The sequence below is a fragment of the Calliopsis andreniformis genome, chromosome 5 (genome assembly GCF_051401765.1).
Source record: "Calliopsis andreniformis isolate RMS-2024a chromosome 5, iyCalAndr_principal, whole genome shotgun sequence".
NCBI lineage: Eukaryota > Metazoa > Arthropoda > Insecta > Hymenoptera > Andrenidae > Calliopsis > Calliopsis andreniformis.
The window spans coordinates 14,898,951-14,924,341 of NC_135066.1; the positions used below are offsets into that span (position 1 = coordinate 14,898,951).

General features: G+C 38.3%; 1 protein-coding gene across 1 annotated transcript in view; it reads left to right on the forward strand.

Annotated features, from left to right (window-relative positions):
• LOC143178988 (pikachurin) overlaps positions 1-25,391 on the forward strand; it is a 216,874-nt gene that overhangs the window by 183,777 nt on the left and 7,706 nt on the right. Inside the window, exons 8-10 of the mRNA XM_076377942.1 lie at positions 7,277-7,463; positions 16,619-16,758; positions 22,318-22,541. Coding sequence (XP_076234057.1) covers positions 7,277-7,463; positions 16,619-16,758; positions 22,318-22,541 — 551 coding nt within the window. The remainder of the gene's footprint in view (positions 1-7,276; positions 7,464-16,618; positions 16,759-22,317; positions 22,542-25,391) is intronic.

Below are 25,391 nucleotides of genomic sequence, written 5' to 3' on the forward strand. Positions count from 1 at the left end.
CTTCCAATTACCGGTTTTGAAACACGTTTCATATGTTGCACAAAGAAATAACCGTGTTCTATATTTTACTATCTTTCGAATTTTATTTTACTAATCAAACGTGAAATAATAAAAACCACGTAACAGCCAAGCTCCCTTCACAAAGCACAATCAATCCAATCAAAGGGTTATCCGCAGACAGCTAAAATTTCACAGCACAGTGATACATATTTGCTTTTCCTCTCTAAAAAACTAAATCCATAATTTCTGCGCCAACGAGTAGCACGTGCCCCAAGCGACTGTTACGACGTTCGTATCGTGAATACGCCCGAATCATCCCCTTTCGCGAAAGGAGACATCGATGCTCCGCGTTGACAATGGAGAAGATCCTCTGTTAGAAGAAAAAGGATGAGAAAGCAAATATCCTCTCGTTGAAGCGAATAGCGCGTGGAGAAACCGAGGGAAGGAAACATTCATTAAAAAGTAAGTCTCGTTGTCCCCGTTTTACCGCGGGATCTATAAACCCCCGATGTCGTAGAAAATTAGTCTCCACTTAGACAGGGGGAGCAGATTAACTGCATCTGACGGCTGATCGTAACGTTGGCTCGCTCTACGTCGAGTGTCCTCGTTGACGAAGCATCGGTAATCTGATTGTATTGTGACGCCTTCTAAAATCGTCTACAAATGTTGGATTATCCTACATTCATTCCTCTTCGTTCCTCGAGGTTTTGCTGCCAACGAGTGGAAAGATACTCGCCATTTCCTGCGGGAGATGGATTGACGGTGTGACGTATGCTGGGATAAGAAATAAATCACGCGTACGACAAATTGTATGCGCGGATCTTTCGACGTTTCGGTAAAGGATATGAATTTGAATGAATTTTTGAAACGTTACTTTTTTGGTAGTTTTGTGAGGTGAAAGATTATTTGTGATTTATGAGGTGAGTGGAAATTCTTGTTAGGAGATTGACAGGTTTTATATATTGGTAAAGACTCGTTAAAAGGCGACTGTTACGTTTATGTAGGAAGTCCTTTTTGAGAAACAGTAATAGAGAATCTGCCAGTAATGAAATACAATTATCAATATTAATGTTTTCAGAATTAAAATAGATTTAATGGGATGACCTAGATTTATGACTACTGTTGACATAATTATATCTACTGAACCCCTTTTGAAATTTGAATCCAAATTTCAATTTAGAAGTCTTCATAGAAATTATATTCGCTAAAGGGTCACGAAATGAAATAACAAGATCACTATTAATTAAAATGAATTGTACAACAAATAATTGTAGTATTTCATGCTGAATTTCTGTGTTCTAATTAAAAGTTAAAAAAAAAGAATCCTTGATAAAATCTCCCGATATCACGTAAACTATTTCCAACAAACGTCTCTATCCCATACGATCGAACAATAAATCAGTTTCGTTTCAAATCGTTAAAATTTCAAATAACATGGCAAAGTCTCTCAGGAAAAAAAAATCGCAGCATCCTGGCGCATCCACCAGCCGCGCATTTAATTGCCAAAGTTTATAACAATGCGACTCGGGTGCAAATTTCACAGAAAATAATGCCCCAGCCGAAAGATTCATGGAACGTTTTGCAATTAATTAACAAAGTTCCATATAATCCACAGTGATCCACGAGAACGCGACCACTGTTTCCAAAAAACGAATCAGCCTATTCACAATGAACAATTGATATCGATTCGACTCACAATTGCCAATTTCCAATCGCCCATACAGTGCCACGAAGGATCTCACATAATTACGAAATGAATTTCTCTCGTGTAGGCAGATTGCTGAGCCTTCGACGCGGCTAAGATCAACAGAGAAGAGGTTAAATTTGAGTCCTTAACAGAGCGTGGATCTTTTGATAACCATCCCCTGGGGGAATCTCATTTGCGCTGATATTTAGAGTATACTCGTTGCATCTCGAATGTTAATCGCGCTCGTTTCGCTTCTCGTTACACACGAATTCGCAAGGACTCGCGGGGATCTCCCGCGATATTTTCGTAATGGCTTTCCACGAGCCCTATATACTGTCGGTGTCGGATCAAAAGATTTACCTCATCCATTTCGACGAGCCTGTAAAAGTTCCGTGAAAGTTTCATAGGGTACGGCAGCAGGGAAGCATCGATCGTTTAAACTTTATACAATTACGAATGGCCCCTCTCGGAAGTTCATTCATCGGCAGTCGCGTTTCCGGCTGTACGTTTTGTCGCTTTTAATGGGGAAAGCTTGTTATCGCGATGGCCATGGATTAGTTGGAAATAGGACGTAATTTCAGAGGACTCTGCTTTTAGTCTTTGCGCCTCTATATTTTTAATCCTCCCTGCACTCTCCCCGCAGTGTCTTTATATTTTGGAGAATTTCTCCGACCTCCTCTTATTCTCTGTGACTGCTTCCACCCTTACTGCCATTCCTTTTAATTTTTTAAAGCTTTGCACCTCTCTGCGAGTATATTTTGGCTTAAGATAACTACCCGACATTTCAGCGTGTTACAAAGTGGATTATGTTAATTGTCAAAGAGGCTGTTTGTCTTTTAATATCGTTGCACTTTTGTGGAATGAAGTTGTGATTTATGACATGGAAAGTCTCTTTTATTCTGGTTTCAAATTATCTCTTGTTTGGATGTGCACTATCGTGCATACGTATTTAAACACTTTTATATTATTAAATATGCATGAAGTATATATCAAACGTTATTCTCAACAATATTTGTAAACCTTAGCAATAAACGTTTGAGATAATGTTTGTATCCAAAACTAAAGAGTGGTCCACTAAAGTAAGGCCATCTCAATATCTCTTTTTCTAATTGTGGTGCCACAAAAAATATTTTACAGGCAATTTCAGTGGTATTAAGGGACCAGTATACTGCAAGGAATGTTTTTCTAAAGTTTCAAATAAAATATTTACAATTGGAATAGACACATAGGTGGCCTTATTTAAAAAGATCACCCTGTATATCAGAAAATTTTAGTTGAAGTATACTTTATTCATTTCCTATAATATGAAAGTGTCCAAATACTTAAGCACAGTATTTTAGGTACAGTACGAATCCAAACATTTGACTTATACTAACTTTTCAACTGTACAAATTTAAGTAACCAATAAAATTAGCTACTGAGTCATTCCAAACAAAAAATGATTTCTTAGTTTTGGAAAATAATGTGATATCGCCAACTGTAAAAAATTCCTTTTCCAATATTTTCGAGAGACCAATTTGATTTTCTGATTCAAATATCATTACTTTGTTAATTTTCACATTCACCCAGCTAATTTCGAAAACGAAACAGTCAGTCTTAAATAGCTCCCTGAAAAAAATCTAGAACACCGAGGACCAATTTTCAACCGTGTCCCAAAAACATTTAACTGCCTCAGCGTCGTTAAGACAGGTCGATTCTTCGTTCGTAACGACGATAGTTGTAGTTTCGAAGTAAAACAACGCTTGTTCAGTCTTAAAATCGTTAACGTGAACTCCTCGCGGGGTAGGGGCCGCGTGGACCAGTTACGGGCGTTGCTTGAATGAAATTAAAACTCGAAAGTCAATTACAACTTATCATTAGCTCGCAAGTAATCACGGGAAAGAATCCTGCCCCCTATTTAGCTTCACGTAAAGCAAGCGTGCTCCTCTCGAGTGCCATTTGCGCGCATGTTCGAGGGAGGTTACTCAGCGGCGTGCTTCCTCGGAACACAAGACATTTCCATATTTATTAAACAAAGCGCGAAACTTTTATTTTTGCGTAACGCTATTACAGAATGCTCCGAAACGAACCAGACGAAACAGTCCGAAAAACCTGGCCTTCGTAGCTAGTCGACCAAAAAAGGAACATAAAGGGAGAACAGGGGGAGAAAAAAAATTGGAAACGAAGCTTCGCAACTGCCGGCAGCGTATTCTGGATCGAAATTATTTTCCGTCTCGATCGAGAGTCGAAAGGTCTCGATGCAAGTTTCCAGCGGGCCTGGAAGTTTTTCACCTCGGGAGAGGCCGATGCACCCCAACCGTGGAAACTTTCGAGACTTTTGTAAGTGCATTAACTTCGAAACAGCGAGGTCGTCGACAGGATCCGAGCGTGGGTGTGCCCCTTCACCCTCGATGCGGGGGTGTGTTTGATACGTACACAGGAGCTCGCTGGGACGCGGATACAAGAAACTCTCGTCGCTACACTTAGACGTCGGCTAGGCAAATATGGGCCACCTCGGATGCATAATCCACGTAAATTGCTGCCATCTCCAACTGCATTTTCCTCGAGCCCCGCGATGCCTGCCAGCCTCGGCGTTATATCCGCGCGCATAATGGTTATTTTTGGCGTCGGGCGAATGCATAATCGAGATTGACTACAGCCAGGCTATTTCGGAGCCGGGGATTCGCGGGTTACTTGAAAACGGGCCTCCTCTTGGGAAGCCATTCAAACTGGGAACTAGGTGATCTTCTAATTATTCTGAATGACGTGTAGCTGGGGGATGGAAGGATGGAAGTGGTTGCGATGTGGTGCTGATTGCGGAGGCGTATCCATTGTGATATACACCCCTGTAGAAAAGTATTACGACATTTACTCGATGACATTATATGTATTTGGAAACAATTTTAAGATCAGTAAGGTGATGCATTTAAGACACCTAAAATTTTTGTGAAACGTGTCTGACTCAGAACTTATTCTACTGTCGAGGTACAATAGCCTGTCAGACACAGCGAAATCAGTAGAATAAGATCAGATATGGTAAAATCAGTAGAATGAGTTATAAGTCAGACATAATGAAATTAGTAAAATGAGTCCTAAGTCAGATATAATAAAACGAATAGAATGAGTGTCAAGTTAATCCTGTAGAAATCAGTAGAATAAACCAGATACAGAGAAATCAGTAGAATAAGGCTCAAATCAGGCACACAGAAACCAGTAGAATAGGTTTCAAGTTAAGTACAGAAAAATAAGTAGAATAAATCCCAAGTCAGATAAATAGAAATCTCTTCTTATTTTAACGCGTATCATCCTTTAAAATTTCTAATTATATTGTGCAATGGAAGTTCATTGAAGATAATAGATGTCCTAACACTTTGTTCACGAAATGACTTTCAAGTGTATTGTAGTGTTTTTGTTACTGAGTTATTCCACAAATAATGTCTCAAACAGAATATTTTATTACTCAAAAAATTAGTATTTGTGATTATAAGTAGTCATAACGATTAATTGTTATTTTATTATTTTCCACAATTTTTTAAATTATTTTTCAACTCTTGTCCTAAACTTGTTTCTGCACCAATTAAAATACAGATTACCATATTTTGAGGGTGAAACAAACTTGTATAATATTTAAGTTTTATTATTATACATATACATGATGTATAGAAAAATGTGCTTTGCATAATGTATGTGATTTGCATAAGCATTTGCAGTTAAAGCATATAACCTAATTAACTTTAGCGAGTAAAGTATAATACAGGAATTTAGATAACACGAGAAGGTATAAAAAGTAATGTATGAATGAAATGAAAGGATGAAATGAATAAATGAGTTTAATGTTCTAACAGAAAAAGTTGATCGCTCTAAGTATCACTTAAATACATATATTTAATGCAAAATTGTTGAGATTCAAATGCTATTACGCAGTAAAAATATTTAATAAATAATGAGTTCAATTTTGCTTTGGTTGTTCTGGTTGAAATTAATTAATTGTAATGCATCAATAGTTGGAAATTGGAAATTGCAAGGCTTTACTGTACGTATGTGTATGAATATGTTATAGTTTAGAAAATATTGCTTAATTTCGAGAAATGAAATCAACAAAGTTATCAAAATATGCGATAATGAATTTGAAAATCAAAACAATTTTATTCGTCGTGCCAATTCCACGCGATTTATGAGAACGTGGTATTTGCGAGAGACGGATTTAACAGAAGGCGTTTGACTGTGAAATTCACTGAGTTATTACAAAATCGACTATTCCGCGTCGATATCAACGCGCGTCTCGTGCAACGTTAACAGAATTCCTCCGTAATTACTTGTCCTGGAAATAATTTTCATACCAGCGGAGCAAGTATGCGATCTGCGGTAACTACAATACATTGTGCTGAACAGAACACGTGTTCTCGTCGACGTAAAATTATGGGGGTGCCTGCGGTAAGGAAGATGCTTCGCAAATTTGCTTTCAGAAGTTTATTTCTCGTTAGATGTGCTGTGATTATTCGTATCATTTACTGGCACGATTAAGTGCAATTTATTTTCGAAAAATGTGTTTGAAATTGCTTCGTGGAAAATATTTCAGTCACTGAGACATGAGCAGGAGAATAATGGTCTAACTTTTAATCAACAGAATGCTTGGGAATTTCATATTTTATTAGCTGCAGTAACGAAATTCAGAGTTTAAGTAATTAGTACAGTAATTAATCTTTAATTATACATATTCTATCTTATGACTTTTTGATTTTCCACTTTTCACACTCCCTTATTTAATTTCGAATATTCCAGTTCTGAATTCTCGACTCACGATTACCTACTTTTCAATTCTGTGCCTCGTAGCCAGCTTAACCCAAGTCCATTTTTTTTAACTTTTTTTACAGAACCTGCTATTGCTTTCTCTTCATTTTATTAGAATAATAGGAATTTAGAAGCGAAGGAAATTCAATACTATAACCCATTTCAAATACTTTGTTAAGAAATAGGTAGCTAATCGCATTTATCTCTCGCATCTCTCTACATAAACAAAAAAAAGGACTTAGATCATGCTGCCCCTCAGGTACAAAATTAATTTACAGTTTCTGATTACCCGATCCACTGATCATCAGCTATTAATGCTACATTTTATATTATCAATCTAATTAGTTCCAACTCTCATTTTCATACTATATACAAATACTATATACAAATTTCAATACTATAAACCATTTTAAATACTTTGGTAAGAAGTAGGTAGCTAATCGCTTTTATCTCTCGCATCTCTCTACATAAATAAAAAAGACTTAGATCATGCTGCCCCTCAGGTACACAATTAATTTACAGTTTCTGATTACCCGATCCACTGATCATCAGCTATTAATGCTACATTCTGTATTATCAATCTAATCAGTTCCAATTCTCATTTTCATACCTTCTACCATCAATATTTAACCCTCCCCTTCTACATTTCAACTCACGAAACACTCGTAGTCAAGAAAATTATAGCACAGCCCATAAAATCTGGCAAAGCGTATTGTCAGGAATAATTGAAGAGACAATTGCACCGTTGCGGCGCAGCGCGAATTATACAAAGAGCTTTATACAGGGACGTAAACCGGACAATTCTGTGTTTGATTGCAGGGCTTGTTTGCGAGGATTACCTTCCGTGAGCCGCTCTTCGTCGGCGGACCCGGAAATACAACCGGCCTCGAGCGACTTCCGGTGAGGACCGGATTTAAAGGCTGCGTCCGGCATCTGGAAGCCAATGAACATCGCTATCGTTTCCCCCTCGCGCCACAGGGGGATGCAGCGAATGGTTTCGACGTTGGTGAGTGCAACTTGCTAATTAAACGTTAACGCGGCTCTTGCTCTTTCTGCGGCTAATTCATTCTCTCGACCGTTTATACGGAATTAAGCATACATGAAATTCGCTGTCAGTAATTCGCTATTTGTTAGCTATTAAAAGTACCGAATAATCTACACATTTCATATTGTGCACGCTTAGTTCTCAATGGTGCTGAAATCCTTTGTGCAAGATAATTGTCCTAATATCTAGATACTTAAGGGCCAGTGCACGCGAGCGATATTTTGACGCAAGATTTCATTGCGATCGTATGTTTTTCTTTGTTTTCTCAATTACAAATAACGAAGACAGATATATAATCGTAACGAGATCGTGCGTCAAAAGATTGCTTGTCTGCGTCGAGCCTAAGATGTCGAATGTCCCAATAAGTGGACAAGCTAGAAATGAATGTCTCGACACTTGAATTGTGTCCCAGTGGCTGAATATTATAGTATTATTTGAGGATACCATTCTTTGTGTTTTATTAAGTACCCCCAGCTGAGACGAATCTGACCGCATTGATACTCTCTATCTCTTTTTTACACAGGAGTCATTGAATAAGAGAAAGGAAGATAGAAAATAGAAAGATAAAAACTGGTGTATTTATATCAGTTTAAAGTGCCATAATTGAATAAGTTTGTAGAAGAATATCGCAAACTAGTGCAAATATTAGGTTGATATTTATCACTGCAGCTTGGCTATGGATGGATCATCTATTTGTTTCATCAAATGTGGAGCGAGGTTCTATTTCCTTCACTGTTCACTTTCATTGCTCACTTTGGATGAAATTACCGATGAAACAACGTTGTCAGACAAATAATAAAATAGCAATTTCAATCTTCCCAACAATTCAGAAATTACCTTTGCACCTGAGAGCCAGCGTGACCCAAATCCTTTTTTGTTACTTGTCAAGATAGTCGACAAACAAATGGGATCACCCATTCCTTAACAGAGTATTTGAAATAGTTTATACTACTTCCTTTCCTTCACTATAATAACGTAACTGAACAAAATTCCTATTATTCTAATAATATAAAAAAGCGCCAAGATCCTGTAAAAAACTTAATTTTGAAAAAAAAATGAGTTTGTGTTAGTCTGACTATAAGGTACAAATTTTATTGTCTCTCACTTTGCTTGGTTAATTCTGCTAAAACAAATTGCTGAAATACCTACACCTGTACTCAGGAATTCGACGTTCAGCCTAGTGCCCCAAATATTTCATCTCACCCTAATCTTCAGATCCCATTGATAATGCTCTCAGAGGAGCGCCTCTATCGCCAAAAGACTTAAGCGAAAAATCTTCCTATACCCTCTAACTGCTCTCTATAGCAGTAATTCCGAATCACTCTGTAGAATAATTCCGTTGAAGGTAAAACTGGATCGTCGCGAGAGAACCATTAAAAGCAAAGCACCGATTGAGGCTCGTACGTCCCCTTATCGCGGAACGCTGAGAACGCGTCCCAAAACGGGTCTATCGACTACCAAATCTCCATTGAATGGTTCAAGGAGATACGTATAATCCTTCGAAGCGTAACCTCTTTGGAGGATAGCTTTTAAGGGCATTCTCGGTTTCTCTACGGACGATAGATGTCCAGACCACTTGCTTCGCCGTGTATATCTCCATTCTCGGGGGCCACAGTGCACAATACATCAAAGGGGCGCATTCCCGAGACCAATGCATTTTTTGGTCGTCGAGTGTCCGCGTACTCGCTGCTCCTCGCAACGAAGACGTGCTGTGACAGTGAACACGATCCAAAGGGGAACCCTCCAAACGAGATATCAAAGTAAATCGCCTGTAGCTTTCTATCTCTCTTCTCTCCCTCCCCCTCTCTCGCTCTCTCTCTTTTTCTCTCTCTTTCTCTCTCACCCTACTCATCGTGACTCTGTTTTACGAATACTCTATGGAGAATTTCGCTTTTCTCGCTGGCCATCGTACACGGAGAAAATAAGTCGTCATCTTCTCTTTCATTGTGTTCACAATTTTCCGCTGGAATCTCGTGAATGTCCCCGATCTCGTGGAAAATCGTACTTGATCGTTCCTCGCAATGCATGAAATGTAAAATCGTCGATGCCCCTTTCGTTTCTGTTTACTCTTCTCCTGTTGCACGTGCTCGAAGAGAGAGGAATGTTTCTAATGAAAATAATTTCCTTTAGTGGAGTTCCCATATTATTGGAAAATAAGCACAGGAATGTATTGGGTTATCTTGAAAGTACTATTGTTTTCGAATATTATTTTATATGTAGTCATGTTTTGATAATTCTGACTATATAATATTTTAGTGTCAGCTTCATTTTTAACATCTGTGTTTAAATCATATCCAGCTTCCTTAAATTGAACATAACATGTAAAACGTAAGATCTTGAACTTGGGAATTTAGTAACCTTTAGTGTACAATTTATTAATTAATCATCGTTCACACACGCATAACAATTTCACAATTTCTTCTTTCAAATGCCCTCGTCGAAACGAGGAACGACATTGTTTGTGAAATATTGATGTTTACACTGTCAGTAATTCTTGAAATTAGTCGCAGCAATTAGTGCAGTACCGTTGAAAAGAAGAGTTTGCCATCAGAGGGAAAATCAATTCTGGAAAGCAAACTCGTTCACAGTACAATCGCAGAGACAAAAGCGTAATAAAAACAGAATTACTTGGCCTGGGTGAATCGCGCGAGTTCAGCGATTCCAGTCCACAATAATGGCCACGATAAAACAGCACGATCCATAATTAGACGTTTTACAGTTACATTTTGTTTGGAGGCGGAGGAAGCCGCGCTATATCGGTCGCTCGAATTAACTCCTGTATCGCGCATACAACAGGTGTCACATGAATTTACCCAGGAAACTCTACAGCGTTTGCTATACTCGCTCTCGATATGCAGCAAACGTTTTCTTCACTGTGTTCCAAGTTTTTCATACGAGCAAGACGGATCTCGTTACTGAAGGGTTGAAAATGAATCATTAGCCCTTGAAATATATTCAATACAACTGCTACAGCAAGCAGCAACTATTTGCTCTAAATAATTTCAAGATACACTGAATAAAGCAATTACCCTCTAACAACAGAACATTTATATGTTAGAAACTTTTCTAAATTGATTCCTCGTTCAAGGTTCTGGGGTAAGTGCCGTGTCCCTTGACACAGTCCTCTTGCCAGAGAGTCAAAAGACTCTCCCCACTCCGTGGCCAGATCCTTCAGGAACAAAGTCCCAATTCTTTAGCTACGCGGCGTCAGGCCGCTTGCTATTTCCAAACTCTCTGTCTCTTCACATAAACATTCAATCCCTCAACACCCGATAGCTGGGAGACCCAACGTGGTCATCAGCCATCGCCTGGCGTCGAGGCTGTTTAGTCTCACGCACCCTCATTCAAGGCCACATAGCCTAAGTCCCATACATAAAACCCTCGAAGGCAAGACGGCATGGAACCGTTCACCCTCAACTCGCTTTTAAAATACATTGACGCTAACATATATTTTCTCTCACTCTCACCTTTAATAAGCAGAATGACTTATCAACTCGCTGCTAACAAAACATGAACTTACACCCAAAAAAGTCTACTTTCCTACAGGATCTGTTTCTTATATTCCCATATTTGATTCTATCGTTCTATTAACCTCCAGTTCACCGAACTATGTAAATCACATTACCCAACATCCCACGGGATTCAGGATTAGAACCTCCTCGCTAGGAGCCACTAAAATATTCAAAGACGTATCCGAAAGAAGAGCAGGCTCTACTTCCGGTTGAAGGGTCGTATTCTTCTGTTCTGGCCATTAATCAACGTGACACCACCCAAAGTGGCAGGGTCCATCGTGTGAGTGGGTTAAATGAAATTCTGCACGGAAGCGCGTTTTCGCGCCGGGGTAATTAGCTAACGATCAAAGTCGACCAGCGAGCGTGGCTAATCGCGCGCGGCGCTGCATCAAGACCAGCGTAAATCGTCGGGCGTTAATCAATTATCGGGGAACGTCATCGTCCTATGCTGTGTCGAAATTCCTTCTCGTCGAACGCGCTGAATCGCCTGTCTGTCCAGCCAGTTTTTACTTCCCCCGTGTTACGAGTCAAATAGACCTCGAACAACGCGGCGTCATCGCGTGGGGTTCATTATCGAGACGGGATAATTAACCAGCCATGTTTCGTAGGTATTTACAGACTTGTTGCTTATTCGTTTGTTCAGTCAGGAAAGTGAGGAGCATTGGAAATGTGTAAGGGTTGATGTTATTGTTAGGAGGAGGATGTAAATGTGTTTCTGGATGTACGTGCCCAGCTTTCTTTTATTTTCTTTTGCTTTCGTAGGTCCATATTCTGAAACTTTCAAACAAATCGTATTTCCATAATGAGGAGTCGCGGTAATTTAATAACGGTAAGCTTGTAACAACAAATTTCTGTGTTTGATTATTTATGTATGTAGATTACAAAAATTTGTAAGAACTAAAAACTATGATTAAATATTTTCTAATTTTATAAACATAGTTCTGATAAAATTCTCTGAAAAAGATTTTAACAAGGAATTAGAACTTTATTTAACTTGGGTTTGAAGAACAGAAATAGCAACTGCGATTGGTAATAAAAAGAAACAGGGTTAACGTGACTCGAGTCAACTACGTAATAATAAATGACCCAGACGATTCTTAAAAAACTCTTTCCTTGGGTCGAGGTTATTCGATTCGTTGGGGGTCGGTGAACTCGAAAGGAACCGAAATCGCTGGTTCGAAGTTTTCCAATTTACCGAAGTGTCACTTCTTTTTCCTTGAAACGAAGTTTCTTATGCATTAGTAAAGGCACGCAAATAAAGTTGGCTCCAAAAGCTGTCAGAGTTCGGGTGATTAGTTATCATCGACAGAGGCTAAAACGCGCGCGTTAAATTTATAATAGACGAGATAACGAAAGAGATAGAAGGATCTTTCCTAAAATCTTCTGTTCTATTTCTGTAATCGTCGATATCTAGCTGCAAGTAGAGCACCTCTGATGAGACATTCCTAAATAATTAACATAAAATACTGTTACAGACACAATAAATAGATAATGGTAATAAAATTAGTCTGTTATAAAACTGCTATCATACCGACTCTTCTGTACATTCTATACGTAGTCGTTTTTAAGGATTTATAGATATAATTTTTATTAAGACTAAGAAAAAATAGCAAAGGAAGGAACAGAAAGAAATAGATCCACGTCACAAGAGATGTAACTGCGAAAGTCCTTTTTACAGTGTGAGTTCTCAACGTCGATCGCGAATCACGGATAATAATCCAGTTGAATGAACAATTTTTTATTCCCCCGACGCGTCTCAAGAAATTCCATGTGAAAGTTCGAAGGCGTTATTAAACGAACCTGCGAAGATAAAGGATACGTCTGAGAGAAGAAAGTAACCTGAACTTCTCAAAGAATTCTTTATCGACCACGACTTAAGTAGATTTACGAAGAAGTGGATGCCGGTAGAAACTCAAGCTTATCTCAGACCGAACATAAAAGAAAAAAACGACTGCCTAAGAAAAAGCATTGAAAAATAAACCCAGAAGTATAGAATCTTTTTGCCTACTCTCATATTTTACTAAAAAAGTTACTTTCCTGTTTATAATTTTCAGTCCTTCGTTAAATAATGATTTAAGTTACACAAGGTATTCGACGGCAGGTTTCATAAATTTTGAAGTGATTCTACATGTCAAAATAAGATGACAATTAAGAATGACGAAAATGCATTTGATGCTTCGTTTCAGAGTTATTAATCACTGAGAAAATACCTAAAATTCGCATGAGAAGTGTCTGACTTAGGACTTGCATATTCTACTGGCAGCGTGCACTAGCCAGATCAGACACAGTTAAGTCAGTAGAATAAGTCTCAAATCAGACACATTTCACGTGCGTTTTCTCAGCAATTTATTAGTCTGCTGTTTTGACGTCTAGAATCATCCCTTAACATTTCTAATATGTATCTATTGTCGAATATTCTGTATAGTGAAGCATTAATCATAGAATTAAAAACTCCTCATTATTCGTTTGAGATCGTCATCGATCCTAATTTTACATACGTAAATACCTATTTTTATATGTGGAAGAATGTAAGAAATATAAAATAATTACTTGCCTGCAAATATACTAGGACAATAGGAGTTACTAATCATTATGTAGGCATGTGTATATTCTCTAATCGATTTATATCCACTCTCTTCCACCATGTTTCGAAAACTGCTCCTTACGTATGATCTGATATAATAATTTTCCATCTCGATATAAAAAAGAAACAATATCCACAGCAAAAAGGCCATTTTACCCACTTAAATAAACTCCCAAATAATTTCCAAAAAGATCGCCCCTTCACCAAAGAATCGCAACTCATTTCGTTTTCCAGACTCTCTGTCTAAACTTCATAACTTCCAGCGAAACGCATCGTTAGCTCCATAGAACTCTCTGGAAAAGCGTCGAACGAAATCGCTGGGACAAAGAACGTTTCATAGGGAAAGAAAGTAACTCGGGACCCTCGAAGAATTCTCTATCGATCTCGACTTAACTAGATTCACGGGGGACGCAGCGCGGACGTGGAGAACAGGTTAAAAGCAGCGAGAGAAGTAGCTTTCGAAAGCGAACCGTTTCGAGTGCGCCGAGCTTACCTTGACTCATATTGATCGCTCTACCTTAAGGAGGACCGAATTGAAGAGCTACTTGCAACGATGCTCGCCAGAACTCCGCGGCCAGAGCTTACCTTTAATTTCTGCCAGGGAATCGCGTTGTTTCGAACAGAATCGTTTCTGTGCTGCTGCGCCCACTGACTCTCCCCTTTAGATAGACGCGATATATCGAACGACTTCTTATCCTCCCCACTGGATTTCTTCGTGTTTCTATCTGCTCCAGAGGGGGGGATTACTTTTATATCTCTGATAACCGATGACGTATCGTCGCGAATCGGTATCGGTTCTTTCGACCATTTCCATATTTCTGGGTTCAGGTTGCCGAAGTTTTCTGTCAGCTTTTCCTGAATCAGCAAGGAAAGGATTTTAGGGATATACCTGACTCGATGTTCCATATAAGTCACTTTGAATATTTTTTAAGAAATTCCATTGATTTATAATGATTGTTCTTCATGTTTCTATCTGCTTCAGAGGGGTGCATTACTATCTTTGTATCTCTGATCGCCAAGGACGTATTATCGCGAAGTAGTATCGGTTTTTTTGACCATTTCCATATTTCTGAATTTAGGTAGCCGAAGTTTTCTTTCAGCTATGTCTCACTAAGTCAGAGGAGGATTTTGGTGATATACCTAACTCGATATTCCATACAAGTTACTTTGAATATTTTTTAATATTCTCAATATTTTCATTAATTTGTCATGATTGTTCTATTGCATTAAAATCAAATTAACTTAAAGATTATTAACTCATATAATATACAGGGTCTTCGGACTTGGGTAGGGAAAAATTTAGAAGATGAATATAAACATGAAAATAAAACGAAAATCAAGAATAACGTACGTGATCGAGTCTTCGTTTGTTAATTGTATTATAAGGGTTTCAAGATTGCAGTGACTATCGTACTCACTTGTCGGTCTCGGAATTAGCTTATTTATTCTTAGCAATGATTGTGACGCTTATTTCGCCATTTTTAAATTGTAATCGTTCTATGATATTTCTGACTAAATTGCGTGAAATTATTTACAGTTAATAATTTCTATTGTTAGAAACTGCTTCGGATATTTTGCCAATAAAAATGTGGTTATAAAATATGATTAACTGCTCGGATGTGTCCATCGATAAGCGTTCCAGTTTCTTTATTTTCGTGGTGAGTAATTAAATTTTTCTTCAGCTGAACGTTCGATGTTCGACGCGATGAAATTTTATTGAGTTGAACGCGACACGTACAAACAACGGAAATTTTTAATCGTATTTCTTCGTTTTTTTTTTTTAATCAAGCGTCAGTAAGCAGCGTGATGAAAATTCTCGCCCTGTTCCGAAAACATCGGTGCGAAGCGTTATTATAAATTAAATTTCACAAATGAGAAGAAACAGCTTCGCGCCTCTGCACTATGAAGCAAAAATTCCTCGTTGGTAACGTTGTAGCCTCTCGAGAACAACTTTCCATTGTTCGCTTCAAAATTTGTCGAATTATCTAGAGCATTTACAATTTAAAACACTTTCTCTGTGAATAAGTTTCTTTTGAGATACAATAACTAAAAACTTTTTATTTTAGATCTACGAGATCAAGAGAATTATAAAAAATATTATAGAACCAAGTTGACTTCGGTACTAAAGTAATTCACATTAACACTCCTAGAGCTATCAATAAAAAGAGTCTTTTTAGACTCTGGTTTTTCTATGTTAATATTTCCTTTTTCATTCCTGAATAATTAACTGATATATACATTGTAATGTTCTAATTTTTCTATTTCTTAAAATTTTACATTAAAAACACTTATTAAAAACGAGTTAGGTGATAAAATTTGAATTCCTGGGTATAAAAAGACCCGCCAATAGCTCTGCGAGTGTTAATTTTTAAACTACAAAATTTATAGCTTTCGTAAAATTCCCACTGAAATTTGAATTGAAATGACTTTTAACTCCTATTCCTTTCCAAATTCTTTATTTTCTAGAATATCGTCACGGAGAAACAAATATCAACTGAAAACGATCTCGGATCGGGACTGAATTAATTAAAAAACCGTAGGGGTTTAAAAAAATGTCGGTCAGTCCGCAACAGAAATACACACGTCGCTTTCGGCAAGAGTATCGATTCTCCAGGCTTTCGCCTATCAAAAAACCCACCGAGTGTGGCGTCGGTTTTTCGAGGCTCTCGTTCGCGAACAGCACGGCAACTAAATGCTAGATCTCGTCATGAAAAAAGAAGGAAACGAATCCCATCCACTTCGCCCGTCAGAAATTCCCGATAAAGCCAAGCGAGCTGGTGAATAATAATTCCGCAGGCATCTCGTCAATTTCCGCGGGGGGAAGGGGAGAACGAAAGCTGCCGTATTTTCGTCAAATATATCGAACTGCAGCGAATTGTAGGAAGCTAAAGAACCACCCGATATTTCTCGCCCAGTTGATTCTTATGGATCCTATATACTCAGAAATTTTTGTTCATCGTCACGACTGAAATAAGGCCGCCGCGAAGAAGCATGTCAATAATTTGTCATTCATGTTGCAGAGGAATGCACCGCGGACAGGTGCAGCAAGGTGCCCTGCTCTCATGGCGGAAAGTGTTTGACTACTGGTGGTGACACAGCTGTTTGCCTCTGCCCGCTTGGATACACTGGTGATCTGTGCGAAACTAGAGTGGATTTACAGGTAAATATTCGCAAATGTTTATTAAATTCTGTTCAGAGAAGAGGACAGCGAGTGATAGCGAGTCGTGCATTCTGAATGTAGGATTGTGTAAATTTGTGACACGGTTGTCCCTTGACGAAATCAATGAACGAAAGTTTTACAACGATTGGATTAAAGTGATCGTCTCCTGAAGAAAGTTGCTTGAGATGCATACTATAAACCAGTCCACAAAACGAGCCTACTAATATTAAATCTTTGAACTTTGTTGTTCCTTCCAAGCAGACAAAATGAGTAGAAATTTAGAATCCTTTGAGTTCACAATGTTAAAAAATCCTACTTTTATAAATCTAAAATCCTACTACATTTCCAAGTGTCCCAATCTCAACACCTACCATTAATATAAACATTCCATTGCCATATGCCATTTATCGATAACATAAAATAGAAAATAAAATATGCAGGAAAGCCTGAAGATACAAGAGAGAAAATTTACTGAGAAGAAATAGCCAGAGTAGAGAATAATAAAGTTCCCCACCTTAAGAGGTAAAAACCATGGTGTCGAGAGGATGATTGAATCTATGGAGGATAGCTCTCAAAGGTCTGAAAAATTTTATGAGTTGCGCCAGGACCTCGGGCGACACCTTGCTTGGGTGCTTATGATCCCCGACGCATCGTTGCCTTGCTCTACTTTCTTCCTAGCGAAAGCAACATCCCAGTGATAAGCTGATCCCACAGGTTTGTGCAGGAAAGTGACCTCATATTATGCGAAAGACCACCAGCACGAAAGATCCCGCGAGAGAAAGCATTTTCTACTGGCATCAACGTTTTAGCTACAAGCAAGATGCTTCGTTTCGCTTATCGTTTTTCCTACTATCCGACAAGCAATCCCCTTGCAATCTGGATCTTATCTTTTTCAGGCAATGAAGAGATCGTTGCTTGCGTAGACAAATTGGGATGAATATTGTTTATGCTACAGGGTAAAGTCGACTGGAATGTCTCTGATAAAGAAAAATTGAGTTCAGTTTATGGTGTTGGTAAAAACGACATTTGAATTGGAGAAGTAAATATGTGTGTAATTGTGGTGAAAGAGGAAATATGAGAACAAAAGTGAATAACGTGGTTGGTTATTCGTATTCAATTATACGTATTGATTATGTTCTAATTGCTACAACACTGTACCCCTTTTATCTTTGAACATAAAGGATATTAAATTTGACAACAGGTGTCAGATATTTTATACAGTGATTTTGTGTACTAAAAGAATACGAAAATCAGAAATTACGATATGCCATTTGAGACTTCGATGTTGAGTAATTAATTATTGAAAAACGCCTGACTGTCGGATATGGAGACTTATTCTACTGATAAGTGAATGAAGGTTAGAATATTTTGAGAATATTGAAGTTATCTAAATAACTTTACGCAGAATTAGTAATAAACAGTAATTCCTCATAACATCAAAACGTTGAACAATCGAGTAAAATTATTTGTTGTCCTATACATGGCTTTACACTTGAAACCAGATTCAGTGTTCGTGACTGATTAAATCATGGCTGAGCGCGTAGTGTGTCTGCGTTTGATGCTTTATCTCGAAGTGAGAGAGCTGTTACGAGGTCCACGAGCTTTTGAAGAGCCAGTCGTTAAAGGCTTTCAGAAAATTCGATCGAATAATCGAGGCTGTATATTAGACAGAATTAAAGAAGGTAAGCGGGTAAATCAGAGTTCGAAAACGAGTTTGAGTTTCGAGTGACACTTATTAACTCTACGACCGTTCGTGGCTGTTTGTCGGGAGAGTTTAAAGGAAGTTCCGGTTCAGCGGGAAACACGGTTATCTGAAATACGTAGTAGGAGCTCTTTGCCCACGGGCAACCATTGATCGGCTTTCTGCGGGAAATTTTGTAGAAAGTCCCTCCTTGTGCAAATCAAAAAAGGGGACCCTCAGTTTCAAAGGAATCGAGATTATTCTATTTTTCTATGAAATCTAAAACTTTGATTCAATGAAGAGCAATATATTATTTAACTATATACAGGGTGTAAAAAATATAGTCATCGATATTTTAAGAGATGGTAGGAGATTCAAATTGATGCACAAAATGTCCTATCATGTACCAATCTGCTTTCATTTTATAATAATAATACCTGAAAGTTAATTAACAATCAAAGGATTCTCTAATTTTACAGATATTTAGAAAGGTAGAAATGGAGCAAAAAAGTGTTAATACATTTTGTTGTATCTCTTATGGTTCATTTTTTATAAAGCTTTAAAGATCCGCGATTCATTTTCAATAAACATTTCGGAATTTAAAGCTTTATAAAAGTTAAGCCATAAAAATTACAACCAAATCTATTAGGACTTTTTTGTTCTGTTTCTACTCCTTAATGTATCTGCAAAATTACAGAATTCTCTGATCGTTAGTTTAGAATATAGGTGTATTAACTTCAAAGCATTATTTTTGCGCAATGAAGGCAGATTGGACATTAATTGTCCTATGGAACACTTTATGTTTCATTTTAAATCTTCCTGTATTGGTATTACTTAAATCAGAAATACTACATAAATGGAATTCATAAAGACACAAAAATGTAGTTAACAAGACAATTATTTAGATAACAAAGTGAATTGAAAAATGAAATCGTGTATACCCTACAATCCAATAAGGGAGAAAGTAGTATAGGTCAATGGTTTGTCAGACGCGCAGGTTTCTCCGCTTAACAATATTTGTACATACAAAATAAGAAAAAACTTGATTCTGTCAGGGCATAATTAACCCTTTTGCTACAAAAAATGTGTGCGTATACACACTTGATAGAAATAATTCAACCATCTCCAGACATTCATGGCAAGGCAAACAGACTCCAAGGAAGGATATTACAGGGTTATGAATCCAGATATTTCCAGAGACGCCCGTAAACCAGTCGAACTGCTGAAATCACATGGAATACTATATAATACATAGAACCAACTGGTGTCACGGTCAGCACGATTTCTCCGATTTCTGCCGATAAAAATGTTCGATCCTCCTTTTCTCCCCTGGAGGAGTTCGAGCGTTTCAAGCGGGACACGTAGGTATAATGCCGATCAATTTGTCCTCTCATCCGCAGACGGCACTCCACATGTGTGCACGAACGTGTGCCAGCGAAATATACGGCGGATTATGCGACGATATCGATTATAACACTGGCGGAAGCATTAAAGGCCACGTAGACGCGTGGAAGCGCGATAAAATTGCTATCGGCTTGTCGGCCGATATTACTTCCGGGACACTCGCGGAGTAATTTTAATACCAATGGGTATATGCTTGAAATTGATACTCCCCGTTCCTTGCCTCCTTCGATCCCTCTGCTCCTTTTTCTCTTACCCCTCTCCACTTTCATTTTCCCTTACACACTCGACCGTTATCTCTTACGATCCATCTTTTGAATTCCCCCTTGTGCTCCTCCCACTCCTGCACGACCTTTACGATCGTCTTCGGTCTCTTGCTTCCTTTTTAATTTAACTTCGCTTCTCGACGCGTCCTCTTACTCGGTTAGCTCCTTTGTGCTCCCTTTCACATTTTACCTTTTACATAACCCCTCTTAATTTTTATTCTTACCGACTCCCTTTCTTAATTTGCTCCTTTTTGTGTTCCCTGTTTCTCCTTGTTGTTTTATGGTGTACAGATTTTCAGGGGGATAAGTTTTTGGCGTGCTTTGTGTTTTCTCAAGTCAGCCTTTTGAAGAAGGAATTAAAATTTGTTTACTTTTTAATTTTTTGTGCGATTAAAACATTAGGGTATTCTGGCATGTATCTGATATTTGCTTTGATTTAAGGCTCGTTTTTTGTATATTCTTTATTTTTTCTTATAAATTGAAGCAATTTCCTTCGCCCTTACTTTTGTCTTCATTTTCAGTATAATCGTCATGTAACAGTAAACTTCAAAATTTCAAAAGTTACAAAAGTTCTAAATCTTCAAATTTCTCACCTTTAAATTCTCAAATATTTAAATCTCCCAATCTTGAAAGACGTTTCATTTACTTCAATTTTTTGCAACTGTAACTAAGCTCCTCTGTACTTTATAATAATTTATTACATGAACAGTAGATATTGGGATTTAAAAAACTGAATTTCGTTGAATGTTATCTCTGAAATGGTTCATAGTGCGAGAATTCCACTTCCTCTTTCCCAGAACAAGAAATGGATTTTTATTTTCACCATACCAAGCGTATTGTATTAGCCCATCCTTAGTTTGCGGCAAGAAGGTGCTATCTGTTTCCTCAACGCTGATGCTTCATGCGCGGCAAGGATATACTGCAAGGCACACGCGATCCCAGGAACCTCCTGGCTTTAATTTAGCGGCCTGTATCTCCGACGGTAAACTGCTTGCTCGCGAAACGGTCTTCCTGTTCGGTAACTACGTCATTTCGGAAATTGACGCCGCGAGATAACGGGGAAAAATAAATAAGGGCCGAGGAAGCGTCGTGAAATAACGTCCTTGCCAGGCGTCTTCTCCAGCCCCGTCGAAGAAGAAAATGAAGATGTTGGAACTCGAGATGGTCGTCGCGTAACTGCGATTTTTCTCCTTTCTTCGTGAAAAATTAGCCGATTTATGACGCGCTACAGCGTAACGTTTACTAGGTAGCTATGAGAGACTTGATCATTTGTAACAGTAATAATTACAATATTTTTATATTCTTTATACAAGGGCGTTTGACAGTAGATGTCAGAAAAGACGGTCCTACGTGATAAAATAGGACGAAAATCAAGAGTGACAGAATTGAGTTTAAGACATCGTTTCAGAGTTGGTAAAGGCTGAGAAGATTTCTAAAATTCGATATTTGAAGTGTGTCTGGCTTTGGGACCTATTCTACTGCTGATATGCTGTAGCTAGGTCAGACACAGGGAAATCAGTAGAATAAGTCCCAAGTCAGACACATTTCAGACGAATTTCAGGCATTTTCTCAACAGGTAATAACTTTCTTCAAATTTCTGACATCCTCTACAGCTTACTTTCTTCTGGTTCAGTCACAAAAGCAAATTAATCAGTGTTAACAACTGAATGAAAAATAACTGAAACGAGACCTTAAACACATTTCTACTATTCTTAACTTTCTTCTTATCTCAGCGTGTAGAATCACGCCTTAAATGTTCTAACACTATGCAATAATACTCATACTATCCAACCATGTACAGAGACAGTAACTACAGAGAAATATGAAATTGAGTTTTTGCACCTTCGAATAATGTTCACCATTTTATGTCTTCTTTTAGCGCAAAATAGCAGTAAAATATTTTTAGTAGTTACTGTTTCCCTCCACAGTGGAGCGGTACAGTGTAAGAGCATTCTTCGAGAATCTACACAGACAAATACTCCCATCTAAAACCAAACAGCTTTCTCATGCTATTCCCACCTCCTCTATTTTTCATCCCTTCCCACGCGATCTAACCACCTTCCCAAATCAATCATGCCCTTTCCTCCGAAACGAAAATAAAATCAAGATCTCCCTCTTAACCGAATCCCTCCGTCTTTTTACACGCAATTTTCCTCGGTAAGACCCACAATTCCAGGAGATAATCGTATCCAATTGATTCCCCGTCTGCAGGTGCCGTCGTTCAACGGCTCCTCTTATCTGCGCTACCCTGGATTGGCGGACACATCGCTATCTTGGTTGGAATTGGCTGTCACGTTAAAACCGACCACAGCAGACGGCGTTATACTTTACAACGGGCACCACAGCGACGCCACTGGAGACTTCATCGCCCTGTACCTTTCGTCGGGGCACGTTCAGTTCACCTTCGACCTGGGCACTGGGCCCGCGACTTTGAGGTAAGTCGATTCCATCGATGATCGACGTTTTCCGCGTTCAGTGTTCGACACGCTCCCTCTTCCGCCCACTCTCCAGCAGTTCCTTTCAATTTCCTCGTTCCTCCTTTAGGACTACCCCTAATCGAGTCGTTTACATGCTGTCCTCTGCTGGCCCGATTAAGGCAGCCGAACGGATATTGTAATTTTATTGGGAACGTGCAAGCGGGGCTAACTGAGAATCAGAAAGGGAAATGGATTGGGTATGGGTCTTAACGAAATATTTGCTACGTGGGTTTGGTTGTTTTAATTTGTTGCGAGGGCGCTTACATCGATGGTGTATTGCGTAGGAAAGTAGAATCTCAGGAGCAGGGCACGTTTTCGGTGTTTCGAGTAGATTCGGAAGAGGATATTGCTGGGGTTTAGTATCGCATTTTGTGATTAGTATGAATTGTTAGAAATTGAATTTGGATAGTTTTTACTGGATTACAAGTTTTTGGTGGAATGAACTGAAGTTCTATATTGAATATTAGGAAAATAAAACATTTTTGAAAGTACTAACTTCCAATCGGCATTACTTTGCTATATGTGCACAGTACAACTTCAATAAAAATTAACCAATGATTAAAATGTCTGATTGGTGGTACAAAGGGAGATGTTAGAAGTCTCAGAGTGATTCTATAATATATCGAATCTGAACGAAAATCAGGGATGACAAAATTGCGTTAAGGACTTCGTTTCAGAGTTGGTAATTGTTGAGAAAACATGTAAAAATTCGAAATATGAAGTGTATCCGACTTTAGGACTTATTCTACTGCCGATGTGCACTAGCCAAATCAGGCCCAAAGATGTTAGTAAAATAAGTCCTAAGTCAGACACATTTAAGACATATTTTAAACATTTTCTTAGCAAAATTAATAATTCTGAAACATAGTCTGGAACGCAATTTCGTGGTTCTTGATTTTCATCTTAATTTAATACACTACCGTGCACAAGTATTTGGACACTTTCACGTTACTGGAAATTTATGCAATACCTACATTATTTTATTTATACTAACTGCTGTCAAATGTTTTATCAATATTTATAAACCTCATATAATCTGAGATGAGGTTTATACCCAAAACTATATCATAGAATTTTACTTGATATATTTTATACACAGAGTGAGTCATGCAACTGTATCACTTGAATCTTCCTGTAAACTATTTATTCCATGAAAAAATATTTCAAATAAAAATTATTTAGTATCGAGACTATGTACTCCTCGCGAGACCAAACAACTTTCGTTTAAACCACTTTTTCATGCAACAAATAGTTAACAAAAAAAGAATTCAGACAATACAGTTGCGTAACTAACCCTCTACTGCAATAACGTGTAAGTATCCAAATACTTATGCATGATAATGTACATAGAATCACCCTTTAAATTTTGTACAGGCTAACAGCTATCGTCGAACACCCCGTACGTAGTATCGAGCAAACTTTAAATGTTCCACCGCGAGTTAATTTCTAAATGGAGCGTCGTGTCGATTTCACGAAAGTAGAAGATTCACGAGAGATTGGGAAGTGGCGTTAAAGTAACACGAGACGCTAATCCATAGACTTAGGACGAGTTGTTTGGATAGGGTCGAATCGCGCGATTACGCGAGAGATCGCGGTGATTGCGTCGCGCTTGTAACGCGGTCTAACGAGTTTATGCGCGATGCGATCGATTAACGAAGCTCGACGTAGGTGTCGAAAGAACCAGCCGATCGTTTAATCCATCCTGCCACCGGTAACGATGTATCGGCGTCGATCGGCCTCATCGAGAGTTAAGCTGCTGAATATTCATGACGGAGAATCAGTACGCGCGTCCTCCAAGGGACAGGGTCTACTGGGAATATCAGATCCGGGCTTCGCTTTTTCCCTATTTTCATTACGCACGGATTAACCTCTCCTCCATCCCTGAAAATCCGTACACTGGCGGCAGCAATGGCAGAGGAATTATTAAAAAATCGTATAACACGCTTTCCTTCCCTCCTTAATGAGTATTTCGTTTAACTGAATACTTTTAATCGTGCTCCTTTTTCCTTCTTCGCGTATTATGCGTTTCAAGCATTTAATTTCGTATTTATTTGAGAGAGTCTGGAAACGTTCCTTCGCGAAGGATTTGTTAATTCGTGGAATATATGATGGTATGCGCAGAAATTTATTTCGAGAATACTGTTAGGAGTAGTTACTGCTTTCTTTTAATTATGGAACTGTAATTTATGATTAGTGGGTTTTATGCATAATACGCGACACGAGGAGAGAAATTGGAGGCTATTAAGGACAATATTGAATTTTCACTCCTCTTGGCCTCAATAGCAAAGATGTGTCGTTAAACCTGGGTTTTTAAGGGTTCAGAGTTTAGAGGAGAATGGTGACAGAAACCTATACTTGGATAGTAATAATTGATCTCTGTGTGATTACCTTTGTAATCGATTATTAAAAATAATCGCAGCAATTACAATCATTAATCGAGAATATCGTTACTAAAAGAGCACTCAAGGCTCCATTTACTTATTGTTACAATCACTAGTTGCAGGCCAGCAAAGCTTATTGTTAGATGGTCCATCAAAAAGTTAAAACCCTAATAAAAATATTATTCGTGCATTCTTAAACTACTTGGGTAAGAAATATAAAAATTTTTGTTAAGCAGAACAGAGCTCTCCAAAGTGAATAATTTAGATACGCTAATGTAATAAAATAACTTAGAGATTTATAACTGCGAGAACGAGTATAGAACCAGGGAATGAATGGCACTTCAGAATAATGTTAACTGGAGCCGCGTTAAAATGAAGCGAAGAGGAAAAGAATGGCGCAGAGTAAAGACGTGGGAAGTGAAAGGTG